Below are 24737 nucleotides of genomic sequence, written 5' to 3'. Positions count from 1 at the left end.
TGGAATGGGTGAATATGGGTGAGAAGGAGTCCCCTGAGAGAGGTTTGATGAAGGGCGAGGGTAAGACATTAAGGTCCATATTTATACTTTTTGATGCAAACCTGCGCTAGCTGAGGTTTGCATCAAAAAGATTAACGCTGGCTACCGCCATTCCAACGCACCATCTGGGCGCGATATTTAAGGCATTGCGCTAGCTGGCGCTGCGGCCTGGTTAGCGTCAAAATAAATGACGCTAACCAGGCAGCTGAGGCGTAGGGAAGAATGGGGGTTGTGCGTCAAAGAATGGTGCAAGTCAGGTTAGAGTCAAAAATATTGACGCTAACCTGACTAACGTCATTTTTTGACACACAAACCCCATGGAAATGATTCCTGTCTTGGCAAAGACAGGAGTCATGCCCCCTGCCCAATGGCCATGCCCAGGGGACTTCTGTCCCCTGGGCATGGTCATTGGGCACTGTGGCATGTAGGGTGGCCCAAGTTAGGCCCCCTATGCCACTTAAAAAAAAAAAAAATACTCACCTGGACTTACCTTGGATGGGTCCCCCCATCCATGGGTGTCCTCCAGGGGTGGGTGAGGGTGGCAGGGGGTGGCCCTGGTTGCAGGGCAGGGCACCTGTGGACTGCTTACATGGTCGGAGACCATGGAAATGAGCCCACAGGTCCCCTAATGCCTGCCCTGACCCAGGAGTTAAAAAATGGCACTAAACAGGTCTAGCGCCATTTTTTAAGGCCCTCCTCCTCCTGTGCGTCATTTTTGCGAGGGAGGATAAATATGAAGCTAGGGCCTTAGAGAATTTTTTTGCCCGGGAACGCCTACCTTGTATCTCATTGACGCAAGGTAGGTTTCCACAGTAAAAAAATTATGCTAACTCCATGGATTTTGACGCTAGGCGGGTCTAGCGCCAAAGTATAAATATGGAGTTAGCTTTGCTCCAGATTTGCATTCAAAAAAGCCTCAATATCAGCCAGATCTAATGATCTTGCAGATGAATGGAAGGCAAGCGATGGGCTGACTGTTGGTGAGGTCATTAGGGTCCAATGTAGGATTGTTTAGGGCTGGGACTGGCAGGCCTGTCTTGACAGCTTAGGAGAAAATATTTTGAGTGAGAGAGGCATTGAAATGGGTGAATATGGGTGAGAAGGAGTGCCCTGACAGAGGTTTGATGAAGGGCAAGGGTAAGACATTATCTTTCTAAGAAGTGGCTTTCAAGGAATTGAATATGATGATGATATCTGAGAGAGATAGGAATTTGAAGATGGACTATTGCTGGATTTTATGGGAAGGTGTGTGTGGAAGAGATGAAGCAGGGTTGGTGTTGTTGATGTGCTGTTGGATCTTTGTATTCTTTGACTTCACTGAAGAAGAGGTTGACAGGATTGTACTTTTCTGTGTAATGAGGAACAGGTGGGTCTGGCAGCAGTTGATGCAGTGCTTGATTTTATGCCATCTGTTGGCTAGAGGGCCTAGTCAGCTGGGAGCGCGCTCACAATTAAGGAAAGAAGCTTAGAAGATGTGAGAGCTTTACCCAGAGGTATCACATAGCAAAATGCAAGAAAAGAAGCAGATTACATAGTTTGACAGAAACTAAAGTGAAAAATTGTTATAGCAACTCCTAAAGCTCACTGCTTGGAAGCTACAGCTTCCTTCACCCTACGGTTAGCCTCTTTCAGCTCATGTATGATGTTTGGTAATCTAGCAGAGATCAGGAGCTGGTAATCTGTACTATTTTCAACCAGGGGGCGAACACTCTCTACAATTTCATTCATGATTGGCAGTATCTGATCAAGTGTTCCACTGAGCTCCATCAACATGTTGCCCACTATGGTCTTGCCAGCCAAGGTGCTCAGTAAAGTGGTGCATTTCCTCAAGGAGATGATGAAATTTGTTAACTTTTGTTGCAGAGTTCTTTCACAGTTTAAGTTCTGTTGACTGTTTTGAATTTCTCTGGTGTTAGCCCAAATTTTCTGCTTTGTGGAATGGATTTCATTACTGTAGGATTGAGACTCATCCTCATATCTGGACACAGCCCAGCTGTGATGTCCGACATCTTGTATAGCTTCAAACATAATCTTTTTAGCATTTTGAATAGCTTCATTCGCTTTACTGATTGTGATACCACCTAACAGAAATGGAAAAAAGACTACATGTTTATTTGCACAAACTAACACTGAAGTGTATGAATACATATAAATTATGAGATTCTTCAGACCATGCACGTACCAGTGGACAAAGCATATAATTTCTAATTTTTAGAATTTGGCTACGAGGGGCCTTCTTAAAAGGATTACATTTTTTGCTACTAGGATAGCATGCTGTTATTATTAGGCCTGGGTGGATTTTTTAATTCCGCCAGCAGAATTGGAGAAATTTGGAAATTCTGCTTTTTTTAAATGGAATTACTGATAAATGATGCCACTCTGCTGGTGGATTTAATCTGCAGTTGTTGAGTTCCAAACAGGGCTGGGTGAGGGAGCAGTCCCTCTATGTTTAAAAACCACTGCACACTAAAGTTTAATCTGCAATAATTTTTTGACATAGAGGGACTGATTAACCCTATTTAGAAACCACTGCCCAGCAGTGCATACCCTTCAGTAACTACTGCAGAGTATTTAAGGGCCCGAGGGATGTGCACTGCAGTGTATTTGGTATTTGGCTGCGCTATGTCTTAGTGCAAAATGCATTCTAGCCTATATGTTTGCATGCAAGGGTGCATTTTGCACTAAGAAAAGAGTGCCAAATGCCCACTCTGTCCAGTAGTGGAATTCTGTGGAATTTTGTAGAATTGTAATGTCATTCCACAGAATTCCACAGAATCAAACTCCACCAATTCCACCCACCCCTAGTTATTATATGTAAAAAACATGAAAACATTTCAAATGACACTGCTTCTATGATTCATTCGCAACCCACTATAAATGTTAGGTGCAGGGCAAGAACAATAGGGTTTTTGAGTGTGTGCTTTTGATTTTAGGCTGTGCTTGTGATGGTCGGACTGAAAATTTTAATATATGTCTATGCCAATACTGCTTGGCTTCGCAATGAACGAAACATACCTTGTAGGAAAATTGGAGGTATATTAACTAAACGTTTATCCAAAGCAGGGTAGCAAGCAAAGATGCTGCGCTGTCCTCTGTAAAATGGAAAGAGCAGAAGTGCTCCATATTTACAAAGATATGGAGCAGTTCTGCTCTCTTCTTGTGCTGATGGACTGTGTAAAGCTTAGCGCAATGCGGGAACCGTTGCACCATAGTGCAAGGTTGCCTGGGTTACAGCAAGGATTGTCTTTGAGTGGAAAGGAACACCTTCTTGCACAACAACAATCCTTAGAGGTATTTTCCTTGTTCTATGTGTGCTGCAGAATTGAGCACAACTGAAAGGAGGAAATAACAAAGATAAATAAAGATATTTCTCCTTGTTACACCTCACGTGGGAAGGAGTAACATTTCAGCACAATCTCAGCTTTACTGACCTTAGTAAATATATCATTGCATCAAAATCAATTGGTGGATGCATGGGAATGCCCATGCTCCACCTATGGAGCGCCGTCTCAATTCAGAGTAATGCAAGGCGGCAATTTGGGATAAGCCAAGCAGAGTCACGCAAGGTGGGTCCGCATGGCTTAGTAAATCCTATTTAAAGGCTTGCATTTCCTTCTGTCACCTTAGACCTTGGTGTCTTTCTATAGTTATGTCTATAGAGTTGGTATTTGTTCACCATGTGTGTGTATGGGTGGGTTAGTGTGTATGTGTTTGAGTGTGTGTTGGTGTGTGTGTGTTTGTGTGTGAGTATGTGTTTGTGAGTTATGTCTTTGCAGATGAGCCTCTTTATGTGTATGTAGGTGTGTGAGCATGGCGAGTTTCTGTGACTATGTCTTCCAGAGTGATTTGCCTGTCTATATGAATGGGTGTATAAGAGACCATGGGCCAGATTTACAAAGATTTTGCATCCGGTTTGTGTTACTTTCTAGACACAGAGCCGGTGCAAAATCAAGGATGTAATTTATAAACCAACGCAAATGACAATTTGTGTTGGTTTATGACCAAAAGTAATGCAATGCAGAGCTGTGCTCTGATTTGCATTACTTTGCATCAGGGGAGTATTCCATGGATGGTGCATGGGCATTCCTATGCATCCACCCATGGAGTTTGAATCAAATTCATATCTCTGAAGACTTGTATACATGGATTTACACCTCCATGAGGGTGGCACCATGAGAGAAAAATAAGTATGTGTTTTCCTTTCTTCCTCTGCGTGTGTGCTTCATTCTGCAGCACCCATAAACAGAGGAAATTCCATTAAAGAACAGTTTCTGTGCAGACAGGAACTCTTTTCTGCACAAAAACTATGCTGCCCACAACTCACGTGCCTGCTTTGATGCAAGGCCTGCAAAAGTCCACGAGTACTTAGAGAAGGCATCACTACACCAATTCTTTATAGATATAGAGCAGTTTTCCTCTTGCTGTCCTACGTTGCATCAAATATTTTTAAACCTGTCCCTAGGTGTTTATCTTTGTGTCTGTGGCTTTGTGATAAGAATGTGTGTGTGTTATTTTTTTTGTGACATTCAGTAAGAGCAGAAGGCCATATATACCTATTATTGGTCCAACTATAGGAATAAATATTAGGCCAATGCCTAATTTCTGTTCTTCCTCTGCAGCTTGCTTTGCTGCAAATGCTCTGTGTAAAGCATAATTTGCATTGTTGACAGCTTGCTGTGCTGCTTGCAGTTGTTGTCTGGCGAGGGACTCCTGCACTTGCAGTCCAGAGAGATGCTCTTTGAGACCTTGCTCTCGAGCTTCTAGACGCTTCATTTCATCATCCAGACTCTTTATCATCCCAACGCGCTCTTCTAAATTTAAGCTCAATGCTCTAACTTGTACATTGGATGCGTTCTCTGCCTCTGTCAGGCTCTTTACGGATGCCTTTATGAGTTGGTCAACTTGTTGAATGTCTTGCAGGAAGTCGGTGCTGGTCTGCAAGGTTTCAGCAACAGACTTTAAGGAATTTAAGCCATCCAGGAAGGGCGGCAGAACGGCCAGTCTATAACTCTTTTCTGTGACAGGAATGACAGCCAGAATGTGACCTGGAAGCACTGCTCCTTGAAGGGGAGGAGAGAAGAATGAAGGTTAGAGACCTATTCAGAAGGAGGCAGTCATGTTTTCCAATATATTTTGATAAGGAGATGTCAAAATACAAAGGCACTACTCTACAACTTGACCATATTTTACGATTAACACGGGTAAGACAACTTTCTGGCAAAAAAATAGTGCTTGAAATGCAGTGGATAGATACTTAGCTATTACTAAACCAGATCTGATTGGCCCCAGTGAAGACAACTTTGTCCTGGTGCATTAGGCCCAACACGAATATGCATCAGTATTGGGGTCAGCAGAATTCCTTTATTTCGAGTCTTAGTCCTGGCTGGGGGTTCACTGGGCACTAAACATCTTCAACATCTTTATGGCAGGAAGCTTAAAGGAGAACACAAACACCATCAGCTACTAATTCACAGGTACTCAAGAGATAAACTGTGATTTGGGGGGCAGGTTGTGTGTTCTCTGAGCTTTGTATGAAAGAATTATGCATGCACTTTAAGACAGTCAGAAAAAAATATCTTTAGGGCATATTTTGAATCTTCGAAGGTTTATATGAACTTTATGGATGCTCTATAAGGATGGCACATAAACATTTACTGTTGAGTATGTATAACTCTCAAAAGGATCATATTTTAGCAACATTGGAATAATAAAACATTGGGGAAAATAGAAAGGCTCTAAAATTATGATTAGCTGTTGAGATGCATCTCCTCGATGGTAGTCAATAAATCCATAACTGGTGGAACTTGTGTCACACCAGGATTTCTGCTACAGAGCCAGTAACCTGCTGAGCTATCTGCATAAAACACAAATATGTGCCTGCCTACTAAATCATATTTGTTGCAGCAGACACACTAAGGGGCATATTTAAGGAAAGTGGTGCTGCACCCAGTGGTATCCGCTACACAGTTTGGCACAGTCACCCACACCATCCTCATCCTCATCCAAAGCCTACACAACATTGAAATACAAGGACACATACTCCCGTGAATTTGCTCCTTCCTGACTGGAAGGATCCACTGAGTCAGCCTGGTGCTGAACACCTCAGATGTCCAAGACCTCAACTGCAGAGTTCCACAGGGATCCTCTCTGAACCCTACCCTCTCCAATGTGTACACGATCACTTGAGCCAGCATCATCTGCTTTCATGAAGTCAATGTCCTCTCCTATACTGACGACATGGTAAGAAGTCAAGTGCCTGGAAAAAATGAAACGTCTGCATGACTGATATTGCCCACTGGATGAAGACCAACTTCCAAAGCTAAACACTGACAAAACCGAAATTGTGATCTTTAGAAGGATCCCTTCACTGTGGGAGTACAAATGATGGGCAACAGAGCTGAGACTTTCTGACACCAATCCCCACCACCCACGCCAAGAACCTCAAGATCATCATCAACATCAAACTCAACATGACCACACAAGTTAATGCCATCACGATCTCAAGCTTCCATACCCTGAAGATGCTGAGTTAGATTTTCAAATGGGTCCCAAGTCACAATCACCGTACAGACAACCATCATGTACACCCTTCTCATAAGCAAACTAGACAAGGCAATACCCTCTATGCCAGGATCAACTTAAAAACTCACCAAAAGGTTGCAGACCACGCAGAACTCGATGGTTCGATTCACTCTTATTCTTACATGGCACACTCACATCACACTACACTTGAAGGAGCTCCCCTGGCTCCCATACACAAGGAAGCAAAATTCATACTCCTTTCCACACTTTTAAGGCACTACATAACAGTAGCCCAGCATACCTCAACAATAGCAACTACTTTCACAAACCTTTCAGAAACCTGCACAGATCTCACATGTATGGAACACCGGATGCAGCAGTTGAGTTGTCTCCTACATCACTCCTAAAGCATGAAACAACCTGCTGCTATGTTGTAGAACCTCCTCCTCACTTCTTGAACTCTTCAATAAGTTAAAGACCTTGCTATTCATGTATACCTACTAGGCTCTATGTTTAGCTAGACTCGCACAAGCAAAGTACCAGGCTACCCTCCCAGGTGCACTCTAAACATTTGCGTAACATAACCTACAGATTTGTGCTGAGAAATGTCTTCAAAATTTGAAAAGCTGAAGCAGTCCTGTTTTACCACCTTACAAGTGCTGTTTGCTTATCATGGGTATTTTAAAGGCATTTGCTCTAAGCTGGAAATATCACAGCATTTCTTTTCTTATCTAAGATGAAGAAGAGAACATAACACAATAAGTTGCACAAAACAACATAACAATACAAATAAAAGAGTACAAAGCAGTCAAAACATTATCCAACTCAACTCCAATTCGGCACAACAACATCATTGCATTGAAGTAACAACTCATACAAACAAAGCATCACAAAAATAATAGAAAGCATTGACAAATGTACACAAACATTTTTGTTACACATTACCACCAACATAAACTTGTTTTCATCTTAGGGTATTACAATTTCTTTGCCCGAAGCTCTTGCTTAACTTTTCACCAATCTTTGGAAAGGGCGAGGAGAGCATCACGGCCCTGTAAACTGCCAGGGGAGCCAGGAAAGAGTGATGTGTGTGCATTCATAAAGTTCATTTATAAGATGTGTGCAAACATCAATATTGGCAAAAACTGGTGTGCTTGTGAGAAGGGTGATCTTCTATCTTGATGGGCTAGCGCAACTACCTTAAAGGCTGCCTATATGAAGATTTTTTACTTTGGTACCATTTCCTAGTAGATTCTTTGCAAAGCCCCACTATGAATGAGAAGTGGCTTTGAGTGTTGAATCCAAGACACTTAGCACTAGGAGTCTGGTGCTCTAAGAACCCTTTTAGGTCAATACCAAGGAGCTAAGGGGCTGATTCACAAAGGAATTGAGATTCACTGATTACAAGTGCAAATTCAGGTCTTTGATGTACAAAATCTAAAACTGAACTTGGAAACCTACTTACTCATATTTAAAATGCTGACACTGTGGTAGGATTTTACATTTTAATCAAACTATCAATGGTGGCATTTGTGGGTTCATCAATGACATTGATTTGTACCAAAGTAGGTGAGCGTAGGTGAGGGTTCAGACAATTGGCAAGGATATTTCCACCCTCAATCTAGTTGACATGGAAATCTCTACTCTGTCTGCAATTTGCATGTGCATTTCCGCATGGATGTGGTTGGATATTTACTCTGATAAATGTTGTATGACGGTTTACGAATGGATGGGTAACATCTCCAACAGGGGAAACAAAACTGAATTACAAAAAGTAAATGCAAACACATATCTGTCATATACAAAAGAAATGTTCTATGTTTGTTGTTCTGGGTAGGCTCAGAAATAAAAATCTTAAGCATTTTGCATAATATTAGTTTTTGTTATGGGTGTACACATTATGTAACATTTTTGCATGTGGAAGACTCATCTAAACAGAAAATGTCAAGCAGGTAACTGTGAAATTGGATGTGTTGCGTGTTGCGGCTGCAAGTGTTTTGCTGAGAATGTTAATTGTATCAAACTCTTTTGAAAATAAGGCCCAGATTTACTAAGATTTTCATTGTGATTGCATCATTTTTTGATGCAGTCCTGACGCAAAATCCTTTTTTGGGATGCCCAAAGCCACTCAAACTGTAAAAGCAATGCAATGCATTGCATTAGGGTACCTTGCATTGCCTTGCATCAGGTAGGCATTACCTGGGTGGTGCACAGGCATATCATGTACACCAAAGCGTATGAATATGCATTTGCGCCAAAATGGTTCGTCTACCTGAGGCCGGTGTAACAAGGAGAAAATATTTTGTTACTCCTTGATACTTGCTTTTTGCAGCACATATAACAAGGTGAAATAGCCTAGAAGGTTAGTTTTTTTCACAAAGAGACCCATCTTTACAAAACAACTATCCTTTCCACAATGCAGGCACAGTTGGGCCATGGCACAAGAGTGCGTGCATTTGTGCTAGGCATCCCAAAGTCCACAAGCACAATGAGAGAGGAGAACTGTGCCATATATAACACAATTCTCCTCTCTGAAGTTGACACAATATAGCACAGCAGCATTGCTTACTGTGATCATTAGAAATTGTCTCTTTAGTAGGTATGTACCCTGTCCAAGTAGGGACCACAATCCTAGTCAGGGTAAGTCAGATACACACCATACATTAACCTGTACTCAGCCTCTGGTTGCTTGGCACAGAGCAGACATTCCTAACTTAAGAAGCAATGTGTAACGTATTCTGCAAAACATAATACAGTAAAACAGTGAAAACACCACACTGAAATATACCACACCTGGTTAGGAAAATATAACTTAATTTATTAAACAAAACAAGACCAAAATGATAAAAAACCAATAAGTTGAAGTTGAGATAGGAATTTGTAAAGAATATAAATGTTAATAGCGCTTAGAAGCAATGAGCGCCTATGGGGGTTATCTGGTTGTGCTGGACCAGGGCAAAGTCAAGAATTTAGGCTGACCGCGATGGAGTGCGGGCCAGATACAGGCACCATGCAGGCCCTCTGAACCAAATAACTCAGTCCTGGTCACAACAACGAGAGGAGTGGATTTTCTTCACGCAGTGGTGGCGATGCGTCGGTTCCGAAGATGAAGCGCAGAGAGGTTTTGTCTCCATAGACAATGCACCAGGTTTCTCCACAGAGTCGAGGGGTTGCATCGATCTTTCCACACTGCTCCTGCAATAATGACAATGCATTGGTTCTGCTACTCACAGACAGGTGATGCGTTGGTTTGACAGGAGCAGGCATGTGGGTTCTTTTTCAATGGATCAGGCACAGGAGCAGGAGGTAAGACTTTGTTATCCCAGAGTCGTCTCAGAAACAGGAGGCAAGCCAACAAGCACTTGGAGATCACTCTGGGATCAAGCAGAGTCCAATTCTTTCTCAGCAGGGTCAAAAGGCAGCAGGCCGCAGGGCAGTACAGTAGGAAAGCAGTTTTCCAGAGCAGCAGTCATAACAGAGTGACAGTCCTTGTAGCAGCACAGCAGTCCTTCCTCATGACAGAGTTTCTTTACAGGTCCAGAAGGGTCTGAGTTGGTAGGGTCAGAGGTCCAGTATTTATGCTTAGTTGTTCCTTTGAGGTGGGAGTGACTTCAAAGAAGGGTCTTTGAAGTGAACATAGGTCCTTTCTTTCTGCCATGGCTCCAGACTCATTACGGTGGGGTAGGCAGCCCTTTGTGTTAGAGCAAGACCCTCCCTATTCAGGTCTAATTGTCAGCTCCTCCCTTTCATCCTGCTTAGGATGGCCCATCAGGATGTTGGTGGCCTATCAGTCACACCTAAGACTCCTTTGTGTGTAGCTGCCTAGATGGAATGCACAATCCCAGCTGTCACCCCAGCCCAGATGTGTATTGGAGACAGGCGAAAGGCACACAGGGTTAAGAGCAGGAAACTGACAACTTTTTAAAAGTGACATTTTCAAAATTGTAACAATAAATCTGACTTTACCATTAAAAAAGATTTATTATCACAATTGCATAGGTACTAAACATGACATGTGTACTCCTTCTCAATGTAATAATGAATTCCCTATTGTAGGAAAGTCCTCCTTTTTGCCCTGGTCACCCCCACACTTTTTGGACAGGTACTGCTGGTTACTGACTCTTGGCTGTGCCCTGGGTACTGCTTACCAGTCCCAGGGCCAGTGCTCTGTGTAAAGTAGATATGCAAATTAGGCTAATTATAATTGGCTACGTTAACCTACCTATAAGTCCCTAGTATATGGTAGGGCATGTAGGTTTAGGGACCACAGCATAGGTAGTGCACCCATAGGTGCACTGCTGAGGTGCCCAGCGTCATTTTAAAGGCAGGCCTGCCTTGCTGGCTGCTTTTAAATTAAAGTTATATGCAAATTAAAAGTAGTTCCAAAGTCTTAAACTACCTTATTTGTACATATAAGTCACCCCTAAGGTGTACCCTATGTGCCCCTAGGGCTGGGCGCCCTGTAACTATAAGCAGGGACCCTATAAAAATAGTTTTATAAGCCCTGGTGAGGTAAAAACAGACAAATTCGATTTTCCATCATTGTAGTAAATGGCCTTCATAGGCTAAAATGGGGAGACTTTATTTTAATTTTTAAAGTCCCCTTAAACTTAAATTATGGATACCAAGAGTTTGGTATCAAATTGAATGTTATAATAAATCCCACAACTTCCAGTTGTGGGATTTAATATAACTTGTTCAGGTAAAGAGTTTTAAACGTTACCTGAAAAGTTGCCAATTTCAGCCCTGCATTGTTTTTGCTGCTGTGCTCTGCTCTCGACCGGGGCAAAGTCAAAGTTTAAGGCCGACCGCGATGGAGCCCTGCTCGGCTACAGGCCGCGGGAGGCCTCGGTTAAAAGTTTACCTTCACACTTAGTCTCTTTTTTGAAGATTGTTTTCAGCGGGACGAACCTGCCAGTCCAATCCGACCTCCTGGAGCCCTTCTCCGGATACGCATCGCGGGAATTCTCGGTGGAGATTTTTACCTTCGGACGTAGTCGTTTTTTCGAGGTGAAAATCCTTCGACCGGGGTAAACCTGGATCTTGATCCGACATCCCTGGAGCCCTCCTCGGGTACGCTGGCTGGGAGGTCCCGGTCAACTTTTTACCTTCAGACTTAGGCCCTCATTCTGACCCTGGCGGTCGGCGGAGAGACGGCGGTCGGACCGCGAACAGACCGGCGGTATTAAAAATGGCATTCTGACCGCGGCGGTCCCCGCCGCGACCGACCGCCACTTCTCCACTCCGACCGCCACGGCGGTCATGACCGCGGGGCTGGAGTTTGCGCACTCCGGCCCGGCGGTCGTCCCAAGACCGCCAAGGGTATTATGACCCTGCCTACCGCCGCGGTTTCTTGCGGGCGGGAACCGCCGTGCGAACCATGGCGGTAAGCACTATCGGGGCCAGGGAATTCCTTCCCTGGCACTGATAGGGGTCTCCCCCACCCCCCACTACCCACCTGAGTCCTCCCCCCACACCCTCCACCCCCCTGGCACCCCCCAGAGGTGGTACGAACCCCCTCCCCACCCCCACCCCGACATGCACATACATACACCCCGACATGCACACACCCCATGCATGCACATATACACACCTCCTACACACACATACACAACGGGGACACATACCCGCACACATACATGCAGACATGCGCACCTGCCGAACAGCACACATTACCCATAGACACAGCAGCACCCCCCGCCCGCATACACGCACTCACACACCCCCTCTACACACTCACACGCACACCCCCATGCACGCCCACATCACACAACACCCCCCCACCCCCTCCCCTCACGGACGGTCAACTTACCTTGTGCGTTGGTCCTCCGGGAGGCGACGGGAGCCATGGGGAGGTGACCGCCAACAGAAGACCACCAACAGAAGACCGCCACACAGAAATGTGGGTCGTAATTCTGTGGGCGGTGTTCTGCTGGCGTGGCGGTGGAGGTTGACCAGTCTCCACTTTCCCGCCGACCGCCAGTGTGGCTGCTGGCGGTTTTCCGGCGGAACGCTCCCAGCGGTCAGAATGCGCACAGCGGCATACCGCCGCGGTCGGCGGTCTTCACCGCGGCGGTAACTCGGCGGTCTTGCGAAAAGACCGCCAAGGTCAGAATGAGGGCCTTAGTCTCTTTTTCTGAGATTTTCTTTACCGGGACGAACCAGCAAATCAGGCCGGGTCGCAGTTGAGGCAAGCCGGCTTGAGTTGCCACGGCGGGTCGGTCCCTCTATGGAGCTTTTTTACAAAAGTTGTCCAAACTTCTCCAAACTTCTGGGGCTTCTCCCAGATGTCCTTTTAAGATTCTCTTGAGGTCCACAGCTCACCCCAAGGGTCCAGAAGTTCTGAGATGGTCCTTGGGGAGTGCGGACTACAACTCCCAGAATGCACCTGGCGCAAACTCCTTTTTGGCCACTGAACAGTGGTCAGCTGGTCGCTTTCTTCAGGAGTTGGTGCAGGGGACTCTGGTTAGCAATTTTTCACCTGTAGCAAACAGGGAGTCCCTCCTTGAACCAGTTGAAGCCAGGCAAAGTCCTTCTTGTGGTGAAGCTCAAGTGTGCAGCTGGTGCAGTCCTTCTGAGTGCAGGTTCCAGGTGCAGGCCAGGGGTCCAGCAGGGCAGTCCTTCTTCTGTAGTCCTTCCTTGTTGGAGGTGGTAGGGAACTGAGGTGTGGGTGCAGGTCTGCCAGTTTTATCCTTGCTCCTGGGTGAAAGGCAGGGGGGTCCTTGTTCTCCAATCAGGTGCAGGGTCCTTCCCCCTGTGATGACCACTTCCTGGGAAGTGTGGCAAAAATCAATCCCAGGAGGCAACATTCTCCAAAAATCCATCATGGCTGAATCTGATTTTTGGAGGTTACATCTGGCTGAGCCTACCCATTGGTGTGGCTAAAAATCATAAACACACCCCTCTCCTGCCCTCTCCTAATCTAATCAAGGGGGCACCTAATTATCTGGGGTTGCAGGATGGGGGGTGTTGCTGGTTGCTCCAAATGTCCTTCTCTGCCTTTGAAGACCAGTTTGTCAGCCCTCCCCCTTCCTGCCTCACCATCTGCTGAGGGGAGATTCCTTCCCACAGGCACATTCCTTTGTGTGAAGCCAGGACACTTCACACCTCATCAAGGCAGCTTGGCCAAGCTGCTAGAGGATGGCCAATCAGAGCACAGCAGCAAAAACAATGCAGGGCTGAAATTGGCAACTTTTTAAAACTCTTTACCTGAACAAGTTATATTAAATCCCACAACTGGAAGTTGTGGGATTTACTACAACAATTAATCTGATACCACATTCTTGGTATGCATCATTTAAGGAGACTTTAAAAATTAAAATAAAGTCTCCCCATTCTAGCCTATGGAGGCCATTTACTACAATGAAGGAAAAACGAATTTGGCTGTTTTTACCTCACCAGGGCTTATAAAACTATTTTTATAAAGTCCCTGCTTATAGTTACATGGCACCCAGCCCTAGGGGCACATAGGGCACACCTTATATGTAACAATAAGGTAGTTTAAGACTTTGGAACTACTTTTAATTCCAAAGTCGAATTTGCAAATAACTTTAATTTAAAAGCAGCCAGCAAGGCAGGCCTGCCTTTAAAATGACACTGGGCACCTCAGCAGTGCACCTATGGGTGCACTACCTATGCTGTGGTCCCTAAACCTACATGCCCTACCATATACTAGGGACTTATAGGTAGGTTAACTTAGCCAATTATAATTAGCCTAATTTGCATATCCATTTTACACAGAGCACTGGCCCTGGGACTGGTTAGCAGTACCCAGGGCACCATCAGAGTCAGGAAAACACCAGCAAAAAGTGGAAAATGGGGGCAAAAAGTTAGGGGGCCTCTTGTAGGAAAGTACCATCTTGCCTGGCATGTTACCCCCATTTTTCACTGTATATATGTTGTTTTAGTTGTATGTGTCACTGGGACCCTGCCAGCCAGGGCCCCAGTGCTCATAAGTGTGCCTGACTGTGTTACCTGTGTTATGACTAACTGTCTCACTGAGGCTCTGCTATCCCGAACCTCAGTGGTTATGCTCTCTCATTTCTTTCCAAATTGTCACTAACAGGCTAGTGACCAATTTCACCAATTCACATGGGCATACTGGAACACCCTTATAATTCCTTAGTATATGGTACTGAGGTACCCAGGGTATTGGGGTTCCAGGAGATCCCTATGGGCTGCAGCATTTCTTTTGCCACCCATAGGGAGCTCTGACAATTCTTACACAGGCCTGCCACTGCAGCCTGAGTGAAATAATGCACACATTATTTCACAGCCATTTTCACTGCACTTAAGTAACTTATAAGTCACCTATATGTCTAACCTTTACCTGGTAAAGGTTAGGTGCAAAGTTACTTAGTGTGTGGGCACCCTGGCACTAGCCAAGGTGCTCCCACATTGTTCAGGGCAAATTCCCCGGACTTTGTGAGTGCGGGGACACCATTCCACGTGTGCACTACACATAGGTCAATACCTATGTGTAGCTTCACAATGGTAGCTCTGAATATGGTCATGTAACATGTCTAAGATCATGGAATTGTCCCCTCTATGGCATCCTGGCATTGTTGGCACAATCCCATGATCCCACGGGTCTGTAGCTCAGACCCGGGTACTGCCAAACTGCCTTTTCAGGGGTTTCACTGCAGCTGCTGCTGCTGCCAACCCCTCAGACAGGTTTCTGCCCTCCTGGGGTCCAGCCAGGCTTGGCCCAGGAAGGCAGAACAAAGGACTTCCTCAGAGAGAGGGTGTTACACCCTCTCCCTTTGGAAAAAGGTGTTAAGGCAGGGGAGGAGTAGCCTCCCCCAGCCTCTGGAAATGCTTTCATGGGCACAGATGGTGCCCATTTCAGCATAAGCCAGTCTACACCGGTTCAGGGACCCCTCAGCCCTGCTCTGGTGCGAAACTGAACAAAGGAAAGGGGAGTGACCACTCCCCTGACCTGCACCTCCCCTGGGAGGTGCCCAGAGCTCCTCCAGTGTGCTCCAGACCTCTGCCATCTTGGAAACAGAGGTGCTGCTGGCACACTGGACTGCTCTGAGTGGCCAGGGCCAGCAGGTGACGTCAGAGACCCCTTCTGATAGGCTCCTTCAGGTGTTGCTAGCCTATCCTCTCTCCTAAGTAGCCAAACCCTCTTTTCTGGCTATTTAGGGTCTCTGCTTTGGGGAATTCCTTAGATAACGAATGCAAGAGCTCATCAGAGTTCCTCTGCATCTCTCTCTTCACCTTCTGCCAAGGAATCGACTGCTGACCGCGCTGGAAGCCTGAAAAACTGCAACAAAGTAGCAAAGACGACTACTGCAACTCTGTAACGCTGATCCTGCTGCCTTCTTGACTGTTTTCCTGGTGGTGCATGCTGTGGGGGCAGTCTGCCTCCTCTCTGCACTAGAAGCTCCGAAGAAATCTCCCGTGGGTCGACGGAATCTTCCGACTGCTACCGCAGGCACCAAAGAACTGCATCACCGGTCCCCTGGGTCACCTCTCAGCACAACGAGCGAGGTCCCTTGAATCCAGCAACTCTATCCAAGTGACTCCCACAGTCCAGTGACTCTTCAGTCCAAGTTTGGTGGAGGTAAGTCCTTGCCTCCCCACGCCAGACTGCATTGCTGGGAACCACATCTTTTGCAGCTACTCCGGCCTCTGTGCACTTCCGGTGGAAATCCTTTGTGCACAGCCAAGCCTGGGTCCACAGCACTCTAACCTGCATTGCACGACTTCCTAAGTGGTCCTCCGGCGGCGTGGGACTCCTTTGTGCAACTTCGGGTGAGCACCGTTTCACTCCTCTTTGTAGTGCCTGTTCTGGCACTTCTGCAGGGGCTGCCTGCTTTAGAGAGGGCTGCTTGTCTTTCTCGACGCCCCCTCTGTCCTCAGACGTAATTGGCGACATCCTGGTCCCTCCTGGGCCACAGCAGCTTCCAAAAACCCTAACCGCACGATTTGCAGCTAGCAAGGCTTGTTGGCGGTCTTTCTTCAGGAAAACACTTCTGCACAACTCTCCACGGCGTGGGGGATCCATCCTCCAAAGGGAAAGTCTCTAGCCCTTGTCGTTCCTGAAGAATCCTCAGCTTCTACTGTCCAGTAGCAGCTTCTTTGCACCCACAGCTGGCATTTCCTGGGCATCTGCCCATCTCCGACTTGCTTGTGACTTTTGGACTTGGTCCCCTTGTTCCACAGGTACCCTTGACTGGAAATCCATTGTTGTTGCATTGCTGGTTTGTGTCTTTCCTGCAGAATTCCCCTATCACGACTTCTATGTCCTTTGGGGAACTTAAGTGCACTTTGCACTCACTTTTCAGGGTCTTGGGGTGGGCTATTTTTCTAACCCTTACTATTTTCTAATAGTCCCAGCGACCCTCTACAAGGTCACATAGGTTTGGGGTCCATTCGTGGTTCGCATTCCACTTTTGGAGTATATGGTTTGTGTTGCCCCTATCCCTATGTGTCCCCATTGCATCCTATTGTAACTATACATTGTTTGCACTGTTTTCTAAGACTATACTGCATATTTGTGGTATTGTGTACATATATCTTGTGTATATTTCCTATCCTCATACTGAGGGTACTCACTGAGATACTTTGGCATATTGTCATAAAAATAAAGTACCTTTATTTTTAGTATATCTGTGTATTGTGTTTTCTTATGATATTGTGCAAGTGACACTAGTGGTACTGTAGGAGCTTCACTCGTCTCCTAGTTCAGCCTAAGCTGCTCTGCTACGCTACCATTATCTATCAGCCTAAGCTGCTAGACACCCTATACACTAATAAGGGATAGCTGGGCCTGGTGCAAGGTGTAAGTACCCCTTGGTACTCACTACAAGCCAGTCCAGCCTCCTACACCTCTGCTATCAGCCCTGTTTTCCCACAACCTCCTTTAGGGGTGACATATGTATTAAAAAGGAAGGTTTGGGCCTTGAAAGAGAGTTACCTTGAGGTTCGACACAGCAGTTTGAAACAGCAAAGGTAGGCCTGAGGAATGTTTGAAGGGCTACTTAGTGGGTGGCACAATCAGTGCTGGAGGCCAACTAGGGGCATTTACCTTACAGGCCCTGGGCACAGGTAGTGCACTTCACTAGGGACCTGCAGAAAGGGTCATTTCCAACAGTGTAGTTTTGCATATTTTTTTGTAAATAAATTCAGTGGGTATCTTGTGTAACATTTCCACATGAGGCATAATGCAAGTGGCTGCCAAGCACAACCCTAATAGTCCACATTGGTTTTCTGTCAGTTACATGTTCTACAAATGGGAACAATTTTATTCTTCCCAACCCTACTGTTTGAGTGGAAGCTCCGGTTGAAGCTTCCTTGGAGTATTCCAGGGAACTTGACTGTTCATGACAAGAGTCAGGTACTCAAGTGACGCAGTAATGATAGCATTTCATAAAAGGTGATTCTGAACTCATAAGTAGGTCTACTAAGGCTTTTATTTCTTAAAATAAAGATGTTCACAGGACTGGCCAGTATATTTGTTCAAAGACTGAGTTAGATGATCAGTCTTTGGTTCTTCTAGTAGGCCCATTCCCATCCTGGTTAGGGGTTTAGGTCAAATTGTGAATGCTGAAGATGAAAAAAGGGGCAGGAGAACTCCTGAAACTGATGGAGCTGATGGGAACAGGAGAACAGAAGGAACGGATCGTGGAAGTGTGTTCTGCATGTTATTCAGGTGTCAAGATTGTGGGCGATGTTTTATCTGCTGTGTCTGCTAACATGAGGTTGCATGGATAAAGGGAAACTAGGAATCTTTGAAACTTTTTATCTTTTTATTTTTAACTTTGATATAGCGCCTGCCATGTTGTTGTAAACAACTTAGCACTTTACACATGTATTAAGACAGATTAAAGTGAAATACCTACGGCTCAACATACATTAAAAATGAGATGCAGTTGAAACAAATGACAGAGAAATGTAAGCATTGTTATGTACAATAACAAAGAGTAATATATGGGCAAATGAAGGACATGCAGATGCATAGATTGATGCCCATATTTATGAGTGGTTTGCGTCATGCTTGCGCCACGCAATGTGGCACATGTCTGACCCAAACCTAAAGTCTTATTTTTTAAGCCATGCAAAGCCACTTAGCGTGGCTTTGAGTGGTTCCAAAAATATGGAGTAAGGCAATGCAGCGCAAATTGCAGTGTTGCCTTACCTTACCCTGGTAGGCGTTCCTTGGGAGTTGCGTAAGTGTTGCTACACAACTCCCATGGTTTTTGACACATTCTCAGATTTACAAGACCTTATAAACCTGGGGACGGGCCAAAAAGATACACCTTCCGAGGGGAGGCATAACAAGGAGAAATGTGTTTATTTCCCCACGTTTTTTCCTCTTTCTAAGTGTACTGCACCCTGAAGCACACATAGAAAGAGGAACATGTCTCTCAAGATTGTTTTTGTGCAGGAAAGTCCCTTTCTTGCACAAAAACAATTCTGCCTTCAACACAGGCACCTTGAACGATGGTGCAAGAGTGCCTGCATTGGTGCTAGGCTGCCAAAACGGCACCAGCACAAGGGGAAAGAACAGGAATGCACTGTATTGGATTAATGCAGTGCATTTCTGCCCTTTCACTATGATGCACGGCATCTGTGAACATAGGGCCATATGTACGAACACTTTTTCCCATAGACACAGAATGGGTAAAAACCTTTGCTACATCTGGCCCATAGTTTTTTGTAAATGTAACCAGTGTATTTACCACTGGCCATTACAACAATAAATGTGATTTACAGTGGCTACATAAGAGTGCAGATATGTAGAATGAATGGTTGGGTAGAGCTTTGCAATGGTCCATGATGTATAGGGTTGGACTGTCTATCTCACTGGTCCGTATAGCATGATCAATTATCTGCTATTTAATCCCTCTGGTGAGACTTCATACTGTACGTATGCACATTTGTGTGACATCTGAGATGTGAAATCACTAACCTGTGATAATGGTTAGAAGAAAGGAGCAAAGCTGCGTGGAATCCATGCCTTTGCTTTGGTTCATTCAGCTGGAAAAATCCCAGCACCTGAAAAACATTAAGATATGATTGTTGTCAATGAGGTCAAAGAGTCCAGAAATGGCAAATTAGTAAGACATTTGTAGTGCTTGGAAACTATTGTATAACACTAGTAATTCTACTTTTAAATCACCGTGATCAAAATAAGTGACTAGATCATATGAAATTGAATGTAATAAATACTTTCTTTACATCAAAATTGTGAATGTTTCCTATTTATGCATTTCAATGACGCATCAACACATGCATACACACATAATGAATATCTAATCTTGCTTATAACTTTGGCCCTGTTTGATAAATTTCCAAGAAACATCTCAAAAAAGTGCTACTTTCTGACAAGTGGGTGCATGGAAAGTTTCAGCGTGATCCATCAAGTAGAGGCCGAGAAAATAGGAGTGTCCCAAAATACAAAAACCCCTGTGCATTTTCTATAGTGTTCTTAAGGAAGGGCTACAGCAAAAACTACTGAAAGGATTTACACAAAAGTTGACTGGAAGCTAGATCTTTGACATTAGATTGTGATTTTTGTTATTTGGTGTAAATCCCTTAAGTGGTTTTTGAGAAATTAAGGTTAAAAAATATTTGTATATCTGGACCGTTGGGTTTGAGGGACTCTTGCAAGAGTCCTTCGAACCCAGTTTTAAAAAACAGAGCACTCCGATTGGCCTTGGGAGTTTTTTTCCCCTTGGACCAACTTCCTCCCACAGGAGTCAGACTCCTGGAGAGCAAATGCTTTGATTGGCTGCCAGCAACATGAGAAAAATGTTGTTGGCAACCAATACAGGACTTGGGGACCCAAGGGCATATGTATGGGGTTTTTGCGCCGGGAAGGTCAGCAAGTCACCTTGCTGTGCTAGCCTGCATCAAAGTGAAAGGGCAGAAATGCACCATATTTATCCAATACGTTGCATTTCTGTCTTCTTCCACTGCGCTGGTGCCTTTTTGGCTGTCTAGTGCCAAATTAGGCACTCTTGCACCATTCAGGATGGTTCTTGTGTAGGAAGGGTACCGTCCTGCACAAAACAATCCTGGGAATCTTTTTCCTCTTTCTATGTGTGTTGCACAATGCAGCACACATAGAAAGTGGAAAAAACTAGGAGAAATAAAGATATTTCTCCTCTTTGCGCCTTCCCTGGTGAGGCGTCAGGTTTTGGTGTATCCCCAGGTTTAAAAGGTCTTATAAATCTGGGATGTGTCAAATTCCATGGCTGTTGCACTACCGTGCCTCACTTCATATCTATGAGGCCATTCAAAGCCACACAAAGTGGCTTTGCGTGGCCTCATAAATATGATTGAAAGGTTTGCAAGGTTTGTGCCAGCCGCTGCATAACAAAAGGTGATGCAATGGTGGCGCAAGGGGCCCATATATATGTCCCATAGTTCTCTGTCCTAAACTTATATAAATAATAATATAAGGGCAGCTTAGGGATGCTTTGGGCCCCTGTGCCCTATGGGAAGGACCCAGAGGGACCCTCCTGGGGCCAAAACCAAAATAAATTGGCAAAAATTGCAGCAATCCTGCAGGACTCCCACAGATCATAAAAAGTGATGGCTAGAGCTGCTTTGTTTTATTAATATAAGGGGGCATGCAGCCCCCTTCCCCTAGTCTTTATAGGCACCTGTCAGCCCATCCCCAGGCTGAAATTATTGAATAAGAGAAAGGTGGATGTGCGGCCTCCCTCCCAGAGACATCACAGGCCACAGGAAGCCCACCTCCAGGGCCACAATTATTGAACATTGGGAGGGGGATGCGCAGTGCCTCTCCACGAGCCATTACAGGCCCCAGGCCCACACATAGGGCTAAACTTTGCCAAAAAGAGCAGGAGGAGATGCGCCACCTGTAGGAGGCTGGACTGGCTTGTAGTGAGTACCAAGGGGTACTTGCACCTTGCACCAGGCCCAGTTATCCCTTATTAGTGTATAGGGTGTCTAGCAGCATAGGCTGATAGATAATGGCAGCTTAGCAGAGCAGCTTAGGCTGAACTAGGAGACGAGTGAAGCTCCTACAGTACCACTAGTGTCACTTGCACAATATCATAAGAAAACACAATACACAGTTATACTAAAAATAAAGGTACTTTATTTTTATGACAATATGCCAAAGTATCTCAGAGTGTACCCTCAGAGTGAGGATAGCAAATATACACAAGTTATATGTACACAATACCAAAAATATGCAGTATAGTCTTAGAAAACAGTGCACACAATGTATAGTTACAATAGGATGCAATGGGGACACATAGGGATAGGGGCAACACAAACCATATACTCCAAAAGTGGAATGCGAACCACGAATGGACCCCAAACCTATGTGACCTTGTAGAGGGTCACTGGGACTATTAGAAAATAGTGAGGGTTAGAAAAATAGCCCACCCCAAGACCCTGAAAAGTGAGTGCAAAGTGCACTAAAGTTCCCCTAAGGACAAAAGAGTCGTGTTAGAGGGAAAAATGCAAGGAAAACACAAATCAGCAATGCAACAACGATGGATTCCTGACTGAGGGTACCTGTGGAACAAGGGGACCAAGTCCAAAAGTCACAAGCAGCTCGGAGATGGGCAGATGCCCAAGAAATGCCAGCGGTTGGTGCAAAGAAGCTCTTACTAGGCTGAAGAACTGTGAATACTGCAGGAACGACAAGGGCTAGAGACTTCCCCTTTGGAGGATGGATCCCCCACTCCTTGGAGAGTCGTGCAGAAGTGTTTTCCCGCCGGAAGGACGCCAACAAGCCTTGCTACACGCAAATCGTGCGTTTGGCGTTTTTGGACGCTGCTGGGGCCCAGGAGGGACCAGAAGGTCGCAAATTGGACCTGCAGAGAGAGGGGAAGTCGAGCAAGACAAAGAGCCCTCACGGAAGCAGGTAGCACCCGGAGAAGTGCCAGAAACAGGCACTACGAGGATGCGTGAAACGGTGCTCGCCGAAGTTGCACAAAGGAGTCCCACGTCGCCGGAGACCAACTTAGAAAGTCGTGCAATGCAGGTTAGAGTGCTGTGGACCCAGGCTTGGCTGTGCACGAAGGATTTCCGCCGGAAGTGCACAGGGGCCGGAGTAGCTTGCAAAGTCGCGGTTCCCAGCAATGCAGCCCAGCGAGGTGAGGCAAGGACTTACCTCCACCAAACTTGGGCTGAAGAGTCACTGGACTGTGGGGGTCCCTTGGACGGTGTCGCTGGATTCAAGGGACCTCGCTCGTCGTGCTGAGAGGAGACCCAAGGGACCGGTAATGCAGCTTTTTGGTGCCTGCGGTTGCAGGGGGACGATTCCGTCGACCCACGGGAGATTTCTTCGGAGCTTCTGGTGCAGAGAGGAGGCAGACTACCCCCACAGCATGCACAAGCAGGAAAACAGTCGAGAAGGCGGCAGGATCAGCGTTACAGAGTTGCAGTAGTCGTCTTTGCTACTATGTTGCAGGTTTGCAGGCTTCCAGCGCGGTCAGCGGTCGATTCCTTATCAGAAGGTGAAGAGGGAGATGCAGAGGAACTCGGCTGAGCTCATGCATTCGTTATCTAAAGTTTCCCCAGAGACAGAGACCCTAAATAGCCAGAAAAGAGGGTTTGGCTACCTAGGAGAGAGGAAAGGCTACTAACACCTGAAGGAGCCTATCAGCAGGAGTCTCTGACGTCACCTGGTGGCACTGGCCACTCAGAGCAGTCCAGTGTGCCAGCAGCACCTCTGTTTCCAAGATGGCAGAGGTCTGGAGCACACTGGAGGAGCTCTGGACACCTCCCAGGGGAGGTGCAGGTCAGGGGAGTGGTCACTCCCCTTTCCTTTGTCCAGTTTCGCGCCAGAGCAGGGGCTAAGGGGTCCCTGAACCGGTGTAGACTGGCTTATGCAGAATTGGGCACCTCTGTGCCCAACAAAGCATTTCCAGAGGCTGGGGGAGGCTACTCCTCCCCTGCCTTCACACCATTTTCCAAAGGGAGAGGGTGTCACACCCTCTCTCAGAGGAAGTTCTTTGTTCTGCCATCCTGGGCCAGGCCTGGCTGGACCACAGGAGGGCAGCTGCCTGTCTGAGGGGTTGGCAGCAGCAGCAGCTGCAGAGAAACCCCAGGAAGGGCAGTCTGGCAGTACCAGGGTCTGTGCTACAGACCACTGGTATCATGGAATTGTACCAACAATGCCAGGATGGCATAGAGGGGGCAATTCCATGATCATAGACATGTTACATGGCCATATTCGGAGTTACCATGGTGAAGCTACATATAGGTAGTGACCTATATGTAGTGCACGCGTGTAATGGTGTCCCCGCACTCACAAAGTTCAGTGAATTGGCTCTGAACAATGTGGGGGCACCTTGGCTAGTGCCAGGGTGCCCTCACACTAAGTAACTTTGCACCTAACCTTTACCAGGTAAAGGTTAGACATATAGGTGACTTATAAGTTACTTAAGTGCAGTGTAAAATGGCTGTGAAATAACGTGGACGTTATTTCACTCAGGCTGCAGTGGCAGGCCTGTGTAAGAATTGTCAGAGCTCCCTATGGGTGGCAAAAGAAATGTTGCAGCCCATAGGGATCTCCTGGAACCCCAATACCCTGGGTACCTCAGTACCATATACTAGGGAATTATAAGGGTGTTCCAGTAAGCCAATGTAAATTGGTAAAAATGGTCACTAGCCTGTTAGTGACAATTTGAAAGTAATGAGAGAGCATAACCACTGAGGTTTTGGTTAGCAGAGCCTCAGTGAGACAGTTAGGCACCACACAGGGAACATATACATGCACACCTATGAGCACTGGGGCCCTGTGTGACAGGGTCCCAGTGACACATACATATAGGCCACAAACCTATGAGCACTGGGGTCCTGACTAGCAGGATCCCAGTGACACATAACAACCATACTGAAAACATAGTGTTTTCACTATGAGCACTGAGGCCTGGCTATCAGGATCCCAGTGAGACAGTGAAAACAGTGACAAACACCCTGACATACACTCACAAACAGGCCAAAAGTGGGGGTAACAAGGCTAGAAAGAGGCTACCTTCTCACAGGTGGTAGGAGGCTTGGTGCTTTTCTTAGGACAACTGGGATCTGTTGTCCAATGGCCTTTAATCTTACATAAATAGCACCATGGTTTCTTTTCCGTGTTCTGATTTGAAGAAGATTTGGGCCCACCACCCCCACCAGAGTGTTTTTGTGGGCTTGATGTAGACTCATATTTAGATTTGTCCCCACCCTTGTCA

General features: G+C 45.9%; 1 protein-coding gene across 2 annotated transcripts in view; it reads right to left on the bottom strand.

Annotated features, from left to right (window-relative positions):
• Positions 1-417: 417 nt before the first annotated feature.
• LOC138251232 (uncharacterized) overlaps positions 418-24737 on the bottom strand; it is a 40028-nt gene continuing 15708 nt past the window's right edge. Inside the window, exons 2-4 of one of the 2 annotated variants that reach the window (XM_069205633.1) lie at positions 19481-19566; positions 4593-5099; positions 418-2120 (exon numbers count right to left, since the gene is read on the bottom strand). In XM_069205633.1, the coding sequence (XP_069061734.1) occupies positions 1621-2120; positions 4593-5099; positions 19481-19544 (1071 nt within the window). In that variant the 5' untranslated portion in view covers positions 19545-19566 and the 3' untranslated portion in view covers positions 418-1620. The remainder of the gene's footprint in view (positions 2121-4592; positions 5100-19480; positions 19567-24737) is intronic. The other variant, XM_069205634.1, reaches the window with a different exon arrangement.

Source organism: Pleurodeles waltl, chromosome 1_2 (genome assembly GCF_031143425.1).
Source record: "Pleurodeles waltl isolate 20211129_DDA chromosome 1_2, aPleWal1.hap1.20221129, whole genome shotgun sequence".
In the NCBI taxonomy this organism is placed as follows: Eukaryota; Metazoa; Chordata; class Amphibia; order Caudata; family Salamandridae; genus Pleurodeles; species Pleurodeles waltl.
This window is presented reverse-complemented; position numbering and strand designations above follow the sequence as displayed.